Source organism: Sphaerodactylus townsendi, linkage group LG06 (genome assembly GCF_021028975.2).
Source record: "Sphaerodactylus townsendi isolate TG3544 linkage group LG06, MPM_Stown_v2.3, whole genome shotgun sequence".
Lineage (NCBI taxonomy): Eukaryota > Metazoa > Chordata > Lepidosauria > Squamata > Sphaerodactylidae > Sphaerodactylus > Sphaerodactylus townsendi.
In genome coordinates this window covers 40664101-40677521 of record NC_059430.1, presented here as the reverse complement: position 1 = coordinate 40677521, position 13421 = coordinate 40664101, and the positions used below count along the sequence as shown (strand labels likewise).

The 13421-nt window shown below is 43.6% G+C and overlaps 1 protein-coding gene across 1 annotated transcript in view; it reads right to left on the bottom strand.

The window, feature by feature from the left end:
- Positions 1 to 11557, bottom strand: part of SGSM3 (small G protein signaling modulator 3) — a 32322-nt gene extending 20765 nt beyond the window's left edge. The window contains exons 1-3 of the mRNA XM_048502491.1: positions 11418 to 11557; positions 1532 to 1637; positions 647 to 695 (exon numbers count right to left, since the gene is read on the bottom strand). Of these exons, the coding sequence (XP_048358448.1) occupies positions 647 to 653 (7 nt within the window). The 5' untranslated portion in view covers positions 654 to 695; positions 1532 to 1637; positions 11418 to 11557. The remainder of the gene's footprint in view (positions 1 to 646; positions 696 to 1531; positions 1638 to 11417) is intronic.
- Positions 11558 to 13421: the final 1864 nt, after the last annotated feature.

Sequence of the window (13421 nt, the reverse complement as noted above, 5' to 3'; positions counted from 1 at the left end):
TAACGGAAATTGGATTTTACAAGGCCACATCCCAAACTGGACAGATAGGTCTTAATTACCAAGAATGCTCAGGTGGGGGTCATCTCCCTCTTCGTGGACTGGAGGAGAAAAGGATATAAAACTCTGACATGATGCTCAACGAGATTTTATACAGAGATTCATCCATCCACTTACCTGCCTTGGCCTAGAGAGCCTTGTATGGTTTTTATACTGCTTTTTATACTTGGAACTGTCTAGAGCTGAGAGAGACCTGATTGTATTGTTTTTTGTTTTCTTTCTTTTTAATAAATTTTTCAAAACTCAGTTGTTTGAGCCCTGGTTTCGGTACATTACTGGAAAAAGGGCACGCAACTCAGGGCAAACCATCTTTTCTTTCACAATTATGCATAATTAATGCATAGGTGTTAAGCTCGTGTCCCTCCAGATTTTATGGACTACAATTCCCATCATCCCCTACCAGCATGATGCTGGCAGGGGATGATGGGAACTGTAGTCCATAACATCTGGAGGGCTGCGAGTTTGACACTTGTGAATTAGAGAATCAATTGATAAAAATGGTATGACTGGTCAAGTATTGGGCTTTTGTTAAAAATCAAAGAACTTTGATTACTTGATTACAACTCTTAGCATTTCTTAAAGGCCTTACCTGACATGATGATAGAGAAGTGGAGATTGGGTTCCAAGAAGTCTCAGCCCTGTTACGATACATGGAGGCAAAACATACACAAACAAGATAAAACATATTAGCTCTTAGGAGGTTATACACAGAATGACCCTAGCTGTGTCCTAATTAGCACCAATCCCCTTATTCAGAATATCACTACCCTTACAGTCATGCTGTATCCAGTCAGCTGCTATTGCAGATGGGTAGGGTCTTGGAGGTGAAGAAAAAGACCAGACTGGAGTGTAAATCCCCACTCAGCATTAGATTTGAGAGGTGGCTTTGGACAAATTCCGGTTCCTCAGCCTAATTTATCTTACACAGTCACTTTCAGGATAAAACAGGACAATCTCAAGCATGTGGATTTGATCTTCTTACAGAAAGGATGCTATGCAAATGTGTTTGACAGATTTACGTTCATCTATCACAAACTGAAAGAAAAAGCCAGAATTCCACACTCCTTGTGTTGACAAATGTTTGGATACAAAACTGTCTAATAACAATCTGAACTTATATTGATTTATTCATTTCATTTTAAGTCTTACTTAAAATCTTATCTTTCTAGTCTGTGCAAGGCGACTTCTTTTCATATTCAAATATTATGGCTGTAAATTTTAGAGAGTCAGATTAACACATTTTAAAACATTCAGTCAAGTTAACGATGGAAGCTGGTAATCACAGAATGCTAATGAAAGGCTGACAGTTGACCACATTGTTATGGTTAATGAGGAAGTCACTGGCAAACAGTGAGAAAGCAAAAGATTTTCAGCATTTTCCCAAGAGATAATATAGATATCAAAACAAGATTTCACACCCAGATTTTCCTTGACAGCTATTAGTTGGTGCCTGCCAGCAAATGCAAACACAGACCTGAAAAAGGCCTCAGAGTTTCACCCACTGCTGTCCTTCCAGGTCAGGGCCAGACATTCCTGGGACTGCAGATTTTCAGGGACTCACACTGGATTCGTGAAAATTACTGCAATAAACAAGGAAAACAGTTCTTTATGAATATGAGCAGGGCAATAATTTTATTTAGGTGAATACTTCTCTCTCTCTCTTGCCCTGTGTTCAGAGCAGCCTACAATAAACTATGAAGAAAACTCACACAACAACAAAAACTACTTATTATTATTAGCTGAGCTGCTCACAAAATTACAGCTCCCAGAGAGACTATTAATCACTTAATACTTTTAGAAGAGGAAGTAATTAGGTTGTCCCAGGAACTGCCAAGTAGATGTGTGCTGGGATTTTCCAGGTGAAACTTGATTCTCAGACAGGTGGGGGTTCAATTTCTGTGGGGATCATGTGAGACCCCAAAGGGCTCTGGAAGCCATTGTTTGACCTTCTAGGGCAGGGGTAGGGAACCTGCGGCTCTCCAGATGTTCAGGAACTACAATTCCCATCAGCCCCTACCAGCATGGCCAATTGGCCATGCTGACAGAGGGTGATGGGAATTGTAGTTCCTGAACATCTGGAGAGCCGCAGGTTCCCTACCCCTGTTCTAGGGGCTGCATGTGCATCAGTGAATTATACTCAAGTTTCTCAACAGAACAAACATCCCTGGGGGCATTTCAGGTCAGGAAAAATGGCACAAGGGAAAGGCTAAAGAACTCCTCCCTGTGGTCCCAAGCTGAGTTGTGTCTCTGTGCATCTGGAAACCTAATTTTTATCCAGGAACTTTCACTGCACATCTGCTTGACAGTCCACAGGTAGAAAATAAGCTGTGCAAATAGGCCTTTACATGCCCTGTGAAAGGCAGCCACAAAGGGCCTTTCCAAACTTCTTATGGAAGGTTACTAAACAGTGGGAGAGTTACACCTGAAAAGGCATGGGTCCCTGCAATAAAGAAGACCTTTTAGATCAATGGGATCACTAAAGAGTATGCTGGGCTGACCCAAGTTGGTGCATGAGTTCATATGTGTGTGTTTTGTTTCCTAATATGAGTATTTGTCCAAATAGGAGTTGTTAGCCAGTCTTAAAGATTAAGGTCAGACTTCACAACAAAACTACCAAAATGGATTCTCTCCTCCCTTGGTTTGTAATCTGTTATTTTCACCTTGAAATGATAAACTAATTCATCATGCTACCTGACAACATAAAAGACACCTGAATTCAAATCCTTGAACACCAGCAGACTCCCCTGATGGCCTAGTCATTCGTTCTCCCTGTTGATTCTCATCTTTCAGATGAAAAACACTAATGACGTGTCTGAGACAAAAGTGATTCAGCAGCAGTTTATATATTCAGAGCACTATAGTAATTGCTATTATTCTACAGAACTGGGACAGCTCTTTCAATATATTCATTCTGTGACGTTGTACCAGCCCTGACTCTAAAGCTTCTTGGGGCTCTGAACAGTCCTGAAGCAAGAGGTTTTGAAAGGGCTGTCAAAAACACAATGAAAAATGTGTGATGTTTCATTTTTGACAACACGAACTTAAACGAAAACTGAACAGTCAGTTTTGGCTCTGCACTCACTCATGTACAGAAATTTTTTTGCAGGTCAGTATGTTTGGTACAATGTTTTACAACAGAATAGAACTGGGTCCATCCTGCATGGTTCTCTTTGAATGTTCTGGGAGATGAAGAATCCTTTACAAATAGTAGGTGGGAGGGAAAGGGTTACCCCCACAACAATCTTGGTTTTGTCAGTATCTTTTCCCACACCAAATAAGGATGCACTTATGCAAGAATAGAGCAACTTTCTTTATCTATATCAGCGGTTCTCAACCTGTGGGTCGCGACCCCTTTGGGGGGTCAAATGACCCTTTCACAGGGGTCGCCTAAGACTCTCTGCATCAGTGTTCTCCATCTGTAAAATAAATAAATGTTAGGGTTGGGGGTCACCACAATATGCGGAACTGTATTAAAGGGTCGCGGCATTAGGAAGGTTGAGAACCACTGATCTACATGGATTGCAGGTAGGCATCTCAAACTGAGTTCTCTGTTCACTACAGACCTCTTATCCTACTTGCCCCTCCCACATTAGAAGTATTTATAGGCTGCTGAATATTAAATGACCTGAACCAGGTGGGCAGGTTTTTCCAGACTTCAGTTGCTATGGATCATTTCCTGACAACTGCCTTTGGCGACTTGACAAAGAGCAAGAAAAATGCAGGCAAACACAGCACTGCTAAATGAAAGTCCTGCAGGAGGTCATGGATGAGGAAAGAGAGTGGATGAACTGTACCTGGGGATCGGGAAGGCAGAGGTGAAATGAAGGTATAACAACTTTTCATTATTTTGTTACTCTAATACAGGGGTAGGGAACCTGCGGCTCTCCAGATGTTCAGGAACTACAATTCCCATCAGCCTCTGTCAGCATGGCCAATTGGCCATGCTGGTAGGGGCTGATGGGAATTGTAGTTCCTGAACATCTGGAGAGCCGCAGGTTCCCTACCCCTGCTCTAATAGGTTCCATGCAGGTGCTATAACATGCAAAGCATCTTTTACACATGTAAGACACAACACAAGTCACCTGGGCGTTTAATTTTGGGATCTTCTGCCTATGTACTAGCTTCCCAATTTGGTGCAGCTCTCCAAAAGAGCGAAGACAGCTCTTACATGAAAAAAAACTTCATTCTCTTAACAAGATACAGAGTGGGAAAAAGGAATGGCAAGAACAGCAAAATGAGGCAGCAAAACCACTGGATACGATATATAACCCCTCTGCATCAACCAACCTGCCTATGAGCTACTGTCCATTAAGAGAAAACCTGGGGCCCAGCTGGCACTAAGGCAAGCCGGGGATGCTTTGTTGGTGTCAGAGGGAGAAAGAAAACATATGAGCCTGAGCCTGGAGAGAAAAGACAGATGAAAACCCAACCCAGGAGTGAGTGACGAAAAGCAAGCAGGTCCATGGGTAAAGTCCCAGGGTTCAAAGGAGAGGGGGATTATTTAGGTCAAACAGTGGGGGTTCACAGCGTGAATTAACCACAAGGTTGGGGAAGCAGGCTGAGTGCAACAAACAGCTTCCAAGGTAGGAGGTTGGTTTTTATAAACTTAGCTACCAGCATATCAACAGGGAGAGAGTGCCTTTGCTGGAATGGGATTGGTTTTAGGGCAGAAACTCAAAATTTTGCTTGAGAGTTTGAAAGTAATAGCTAAAATTGTCCTAGGAGGGAAGCTTGGAGGATGGGATCAGTGATTAAATTACAAAATACATTTGGGATGCCAGGCAGGGCTGGATGTTCTGCTGAGGAGCTTGATTGAACCAAGTCGGGGAGTGGAGGGGTTTTGGCAGAATCAGAAATCTTAGTGACTGCCTAACAAGCTTCACTCAATTACTCATAGAGGGAGCTCTAGGCTGGAGGGTTGAGACAAAAGCTCTTTTATCAGTGTGCTTCATAGAGCATTCCAGCAGGTGAGTCGCTCTTTTTAGAGTGTCCAGGGGGATTCCTGCCCGTCTCAGGGGGCCCAATTTAATAACAAACTGGATATTTTATCCAGGCCTCTGGCAGCCTAGCCAGAGGATTGTTAGGAGGTCTCCGTGCGGCAGATCTCATCAGGAACAACAAATTACACTACCAGGACTCCAGAAAAACCCCTAAGAGGAAGAGTTGGTTTTTAAACCCTGCAGCTTACAATTGCCTTCCCTTCCCCTCCCCACAACAGGTACTTTGTGACGTAGGTGGGGCAGAGAGTGACTAGTCCAAGGTCAGCAGGCTTGTTGTAGAGGAGTGGGGAAAACAAACCCAGTTCACCAGATAAGAGTCCACACTCAGGTGGAGGAGTGGGGAAACAAACCCAGTTCTCCATATTAGAGTCCACTTGCTCTTAACCACTACACCACACTGTTTAAACTTTCACCAAATGTATAATATTTTAACAAGGAAGAGGGGAAGCAGCATGGGAAGGAAAGAAAATGGGGAGGGGGGAAATAGGGGAACCCATAGATGTGTGCAGATTATAGGAACATGCATAATAAAATTAATAGGATACAATACAAAGCTTATTTTCAAAGCCTTTCTGAGCAGGGTGTCAAAGGAATAATGGGCATGAAAAGAGGTTCTAGTGATAAAAAGTTGATTTTGTGCTGGCAGAAAGATGCTCCCATGCCGCAGTTAGGCATACAAAAAAATAAAGAACAGATGGGAACAATACACTGAAGAACTATGCAGAAGAGATGAAAGAATGACATTCTTTCAAAGAAGACACTTCTGAAGAAGAACCTACCATTTTAAAAAAGTGAAGCATCCTGTTTTGGCACTTTCTGCTTTAACCTTCAACAATACTCATTTCAAGTCTTCACTTCTTTTCATCTATATAGCTCAAAGTGTTAATGTTGTTTCCACCAATTTTCACTTCACTTTAATCTAAATCTAATTCAGCTTTCTTTATGATATATTCTGCATACAGGCTGCATACAGGCTGAACAGACAGGGAGATAAAAATACATCTTTGTCTGACACCTTTGCCTATTGAAAACCATTGTTTTTCCATATTCTGCTCTAACACTAGCCTCTTGCCCTGAGTACATGTTGCACATCAAAACAATCAAATACTGTGGTACACCCAATGCATTTAAAACCAGCCATAGCTTTTCGTGATCCACACAGTCAAATGTTTTGCTGTAATCCATGAAACGCAAACTAATTTTCTTTTGAAATCTCTTGTATGGTCCAGTAACCAGTGTAAACTTGCACTATGATCTCTGGTGCCTCTTCTTTTTCTGAAATTCAGCTTGAACTTCTTATGTATCTCTTTTCATATATGGTAACAGTCTTTGTTGTAAAATTTCGAGTATCACTTTATTCACATGAGAAATTAATGTGAAGCTGGACAATGAAGGAAGGTGATTCATTTCAAATGTGATGTTGGTGGGGAGTTTTGCGGACACCGTGGACCACTAAAGTCCAATAAGTGGGTTTTAGATCAAGTCAAACCTGAACACTCCTTAGGAGCTAAAAAGACTACACTGAAATTATAGCACTTTGGTCACGTATAAGACAACAAGAAGTCAATGGAAAAGATAATAAATTATAATCCTAGGAAAAGTTTCAGGAAGCAGGAAAAGAGGAAGACCCAGGATGAGATGGATTGACTCAATCAAGGAAGTCACAGCTCTTAGTTTATAAGACCTTAACAAGGCTGTTAGTGAAAGGATGTCCAGTGGTCATTAAGAAGAGAAGAAGAAGAGTTTGGATTTATATTGTGCCTCTCTCTCCTGTTAGGAGTCCCAAAGCAGCTTACAAATATTAACTCCCCACTGCAGACACCTTGTGAGGTAGGTGGGGCTGACAGGGTTCTTAGAGAACTGTGACTAGCCCAAGGTCACCCGACAGGCTTCATGTGGAACAGTGGGGAAACAAATCCAGTTTACCAGATAAGAGTCCGCTGTTCATGCGGCAGAGTGGAAAATCAAACCTGGTTCTCCAGATTACAGTCCACCACTCTCAACCATTACACCATGCTGACTTTCAATTAATTCATAAGGTTACCATGGGTTGGAAGCAATTTGATCTCTCCCTCTCTCTCTCTCTCTCACACACACACAGACCTGATAGAGATTTCTTTAAAAGACAGATCCCACCAAGTCTAGTTAGGTAAACAATAACTTAATTTATGTCTCATGCCAGTCATGTTGCCAATGCTGCCAGCGATCAACATGTAGTGGTTGAAATGCTAGACTAGAACGTGGGACAACCAGGTTTGAACACCTGCTCTACCAAGGAGGCTCACCAGGGGAGTTTGAGTCTATCACATAGTCTTAGCCTAACTGACCTTGCATCATTATTGTAACAATAAAGTGGAACAATGTGATAAGCTGCTTTGATTTCCCATCGAAGAGAAAAGTGGGATTTAAATTAGAAAAGCTATGTTAGCCTGACCTCTTTAAGATCTGTGCAATGGATGTGAAAAATCCTTAGTTCTTATCTGTCAACACAGGTGTTTCCTAGAGTTAACCAAGCCTTTGCAAACAATATAAATTGTCTAACCTGACACGTGAAATTTGTAAAAACCCTTGGGTATCATGTTGCAAAAGGTAGAACTAGACCAATTGAAGGATTTTTACAGCCACACCTTAACCCTGTTATATTCCATCTGTTAGGAGTATCTTTTACTACTATAGCTCCACACACAGAAAGCAAATATTAACTCGGGCAATTAATGATATTTAAAGGTAAAGGATATGCTGCTGAAACACTGGTAACAACAGTTTAGAGGAACAAGGGCAAAGACAATCCTGATCCTGTGATTTTATTCTGGTAAATCAAAGTTTTGTGAAGGCTTCTTAGAGTGATTGTGTAAGTTATTGCAAGCATAGGGTCCTGAACATGTATTTAAAAGAGACACTGTGACCCAAAGTAAATGAGTGATGATCACATATGTAGTGTTCTTATGGCACTCAAACTGTAAAAAAAAAGTTTGTTACTTTCTTCCTCTCTGTCATGAAACCCCTCACTGAAGAAATATTCATGTTTTGGAGTGCACCAGCCATTCAATAGATATTACGCAAAATTTCCAATCTGTCTCACCACAGACATTTCTTCTAATACATCGAGTTCCAATATAACATTAAAATCAGATCAAAATTTTATACACTGGATTTGCACAAAAGAGAACACAATGTCAAATTCCTGGATGCTAACTCTGTCAAGAACTGTTCCAGCCAGCCCGCTATGTGACTAATACAGACTAGGCTTCCACTGTTTTCAAACTGAAATTTAAAAATGTAAACTATGTAAAAATCTATTTCTTTCTCAAATGGTTTGTTATCTTTTGTTTTGCTACTTAAAAAGAAAGAGTATTTGACTTTTTAAGGAAAACCAGTTGCTTTATTTCCCCATCACAATTAAAACAGAATGCTTAAGTACTGGCATCTAAAGAAACCAAGCAACTTCTGAAATTCAGTCATCCATTTCACAGGAAGTAAGATATACCACATCAGAAGAATTTCCTCATATGACTTTAAAGAGGTTTGGATTATTACTATTATTAGGTCTCAGTAGAGTTCCTTTAAGTTATTCCAGTACACTTTCTCATCTCTGCATTAGTATTTTCTTGCCTGGACATTTACAAAAGATGTTTAACTTCACCGTTTTTACAAATTCATTCCTCTGGAAGGCTAAGTAGGCACTGTGATGAGAAAAGTGGACTATAAATAACATAAACAAACATGTGCCAGTTAATCTTATGCATACCTACTCTGATGTAAAAGGAGAATCTTGCTGCATCTCAAAGATTGACAAGTTTTTATTCTAACCTTCATGGACAAGGACCATTTCATCAGAAATATGAACACTGAATTTAGTGGGGCTTACTGCCAAGTAACAGTACATAGAACTGCAGTCTTAGCAATTAAGGCATATTGAATAAAGGATCCGGTTATTAGGTCACAATTCTGTGCAGAAACTTGGGAACAAGACCCACAAAATTAAGGGGTAAGTACATGGTCTCTTAGACTGAAGAACTTCAAAGGGAAACACAGTGTAACAGTAGGGAGAAAATCTGAAACAAAAGGAGTCCGGAAACACAGGAAGATATTATCAAAGAAGAAAAATGAACACAGCACAAATAGGCACTGAACAAATCCAATTAAATCTAATCATGAATGTTTTGAAAAAATGAGTCAGAAAATTGCAGTATGGACCTATGAGTCACCAAAAACACACAAAAAGAAAACTTTCAGTGAAACATTAAAAAATCAGTTTCATTCCAATTTGCAATGAAACGTGCACCTATCATACTATTAAATTATAAACTACAATGCTACACAGTATTAATTTAGCTTTTCATTCTCTCATGCAACAGCATTCAAATTTACAAAATTCAAAGCCAGACCTTGATTTGGAAATTTTTCAACAGATCCACTAAAATTCAAACCATGCAGCTACAGTTCTGGCAAATTCTAAGCTCAACCCAGATCTTTCCAACAGAAATGGGATCCAAGAAGTCTCAAATTAATTGGAGAGAAGAGAGGATACATTCAAAGGCAAAAGGATTTGGACATTTACAGGAGGTTGACAGAATGCTGCCTCATGACACTTATATCGACTGACCTGTATATGAATTTGGTACAGTTTATTTTGGGAAAGGAGACCTTGCTGCATTGACTATGGCAAGACACGTTTGTCTGCCTTTAATGATACATGATTACAAGCATCTCTTCTGCACACTCCCTTCTTGACAAAGTTAAGCACACAGTTACAGGGTTTACTGAAGGATTAGTAAATTATGAACATGGAAAGAAAAGAAACAAACAGAAAGGATAGAAAATGCCACAGTACAGAACGAGGAACTAAACACTATATAGGTTCTCTGTGTCCAGTCAAGTGTGTGACAGGTGCCCCAAAGTGCCTTCCTTACTAAGGATCTACTTGCATGGGGGCATCCCTGAAAAAATTCTGTCCTCCTGTAAATTCTTCCCTTTCCTGAAATGTAAATTATCTACTGCCCTGACTGAGATGGCCCAGACTAGCCTGGTCTTTTCAGGTGTTGTCTACTAAGCAGGGTCAGCCACGGTAGGTATTTGGATGGAAGACCACCAGGGATCACTAGGGTTGTGACATGAAGGCAGACACAGACAAATCTCCTCCGTTAGGCTTTTACTTTGAAAACCCTATAGGACAGTGATGGCGAACCTTTTCGAGACCGAGTGCCCATATTGTGACCCAAGACCCACTTATTTATCGCAAAGTGCCAACACGGCAATTTAACCTGAATGCTGAAGTTTTAGTTTAGAAAAAACTTGCTTTGAAGCAACCGTGCAACTCTTCCAACGGGTGAATCACGACCCTAGGAGGGTTTACTCAGAAGCAAGCCCCATTGCCAGCAACCGAGCTTACTCCCAGGTAAAGGATCACGCTTTAGTTCTTTGCATGAAAATCAGTGGAGTTTAACAGCGCTTAACAGGGTTACTGACCCTGCTTCCCCAAAACTAGGTCTCAGGTTTAATGCTAATAATCGAGTCCAGCGGCCCAGGTCAACCTAGATGTGTGTGGGGTGGTGGGGGTGACTCTGTTTGCCCGTGCCTACAGAGAAGGCTCTGAGTGCCACCTCTGGCACCCGTGCCATAGGTTCGCCACCACTGCTATAGGATCACCATAAGTCATCTGCAACTTGATGGCACTTCATACACACACACCAATGAGCTGCCATTCATTTTCAAACTGGAGAACCACGAAGGTTCTAGCAGGCCCCCTGACACAGCTTCACTCTACTCTTTCCACAGATGTGTACATTTTACGATCAAGAATATCCTGACGTCGCCATCAGTCTTGTGCTGGTATGTGTGCGTGTGCGTGTGCGTGTGTGTGTGGGGGGGTGGGTGGGTGGGTGCGTGGTTGTGGGGGCTAAAATACACACCAACACGTCTGTTTTCATTTAGACCAGGTTGTTGGGAAGCCTTTTGCGTTGCCGCATCTCGCGCCTTCATGCGCTACAACCTCAGTTGTCGTGAACGTTTCTTAGCCAGTCTAGAAGCCGGTCTTAATTTTGGAGGGGCGAAAAAAGGGGAACGGAAACGTTACTCCTCCTCTCACTCCAGGATCCCAACCCAAACTTGCACCGCGTGACCGTCCTCTGTGGCGACCGGCCTGGCACTCAGTCTCTTCACCTGCCTTTTCCTGCTCACTCCTCAATCGCGCTGCTTGGGCTGATCCTCTGGTCGGTTGCCTCCCTGACTGTCCCCGACCCCACCATTTCCCCCTTGCACGCCTTCCTCATTCTGGCGCTCGCCGACTGCCCATCCCATATGGGCGAACCACCCCCGCCCGAAGTGCTCGCTCTCGGAGCCGCCGCCGCCGCCGCTCACCCGTCACTTTCCCCCGCGGGCCTGCTTCAGCCTGCGCCTCCTCTGCCGCACATAGAAAGTCCTCCAGCCACCCTCCTCCACCCGGTGCTTCTGCCCGCTCTGAACTCGCCCCTCAACCAGTTCCTGTCAGAGCGACCTAAACCACGACGCCTGCTCAGCTAGAGGCTGCCGCTTGGAAGACGCAGAGAGTTATGGGAGTTGTAGTCTCTAAAACCCTGTTCGCATTACGGCTACGTTAGACCGCCCCTGCAGGCCCCTCACAAAAATGCAGCTTCTCTGACCCCAATAGCGGACTGTCGTCGAGGCCGGGATGTGAACAGGGTGATGGTTCAAGTCTGCAAAACCCGTGCTCGCGACAGGCCCCAGGCTTAGAGCTCTGCAGCGAAGAGCTTCCTTTCTGGCTGAGGAAATAATGTCGTCTTGACCCAGTCGGAGGAGCGGCATTGCATAGAGCTGGATAGAGAGGCCTTGCAAAGGCTGGCCCAGAGAGGAAAGCACAGCAGTGGGGGTGCCCTTGACCCCAGCTCGGGCCAAGCCCAGAAGCCAGAGCCCAGAACTGCACCATGCGGGGCTCATGCTTCCCCACCCCCGCTCCCCTCCCTGGACCTTTCCTCATATGTTGTAGTTTGAGACTGAAGGACTCTCTTCTTGTCTGTGTTCCTGCCTGAGGGTTAAGATCCCACGGACAGCCCCTCCTGTCTGTTCCAAAGAAGCCGGTGGGTGGCTGGGTGGGACGGGACAGTACATAAGTGTGATCTCCAGCCGCCACTTGGAGGTTGGTAACCAATAGTACAGAGGACAGGCCGTTTTCAGAGGCAGCCCCACATTTATAGAATAGCCTCCCTGGGAAAGTGCGCCGAGTCCCTGCGCTTCCATTTTTAATGGCTTTTTAATAAAAGGACTGCATTTGATTAAAAAAGCAGTTTTACATTGTGATTTTTAAAAAATCGTTTTAATGTATTATCACGTGAAACGGCACTGAAAACGGCCTGTCCTCTGTACTGTGGTTACCAGCCTCCAAGTGGTGGCTGGAGATCACACTTATGTACTGTCCCGTCCCACCCCCCCATTGGCTTCTTTGGGACAGACAGGAGGGGCTGTAAAAAGGAACTGGTAAAAATCCTGGAGCGTAAAATATGAAATATGATGTTGGTTTTAAGTGAAGAGCAAAGTCTCCTTGTTACCATAAAAAACACCAGCTGAACATTCATTTTATTCTGTTCAGATAGGGGTTTAAATGAATGGGAAGGCACTGTATGGCAACAGCAAAATAACAGAGTCAATGAAACCTGCATTATTACCACCAGTATTGCAAGGAATGTAAAAAAGGGACCCTTCATACATAAGAAACAGAGTCAAATCTGCATTAAACACCTTCTGAACACATGGCCCTTTGTAACTGCTTCTTGTCAGCAATTACGGAACCACAAGTCTGGGAACTGCAGAATCCTAAGAGGGGGCCAACCCCTCTCGAAAAATAAACCCCAAACAAACCCCCGACAGAAAAAATTCACTGTGCATTAGTGCAGGAACGAATAAAAAGACCAGCATCCCAGGGAGGCGGGGCTTGGCCTCCACCTGATGCCAATGACGGAAGCCCCGCCCCGTCGCCTCCTGGCCAATGGCCGCGCCTTTCGGCCGACAGAGCGCGCCGATTGGACCGTCGCCCTTTCGCCTTCTCCTCCTTCCGCTTGATTGGCTGGCGGGCTCTTAACGGCGGAAGTGTCTAGCAGGCCCTGTGAGGGCCACCTGGCAGAGAAGAGACAGAGAGCGGAGAGCAGGTGCCGGAAAAGTTGTCAGGCGCTTCCAAGGCAGAACAGCGCCCCCCCCCCCCCGCCTCCCCATGACCCCGTGAGGCAGCAGGTGGCAAAGGGGGATGATGGGCGGCAGAGTTGCCAACCTCCAGTTGGGGCCTGGAGATCTCCTGGAATTACAGTTGTGTCCCAATGACTCCCAATCAGCTCCCCAAAGACTATTATTATTTTGTTATTTATTAGTCTTGTG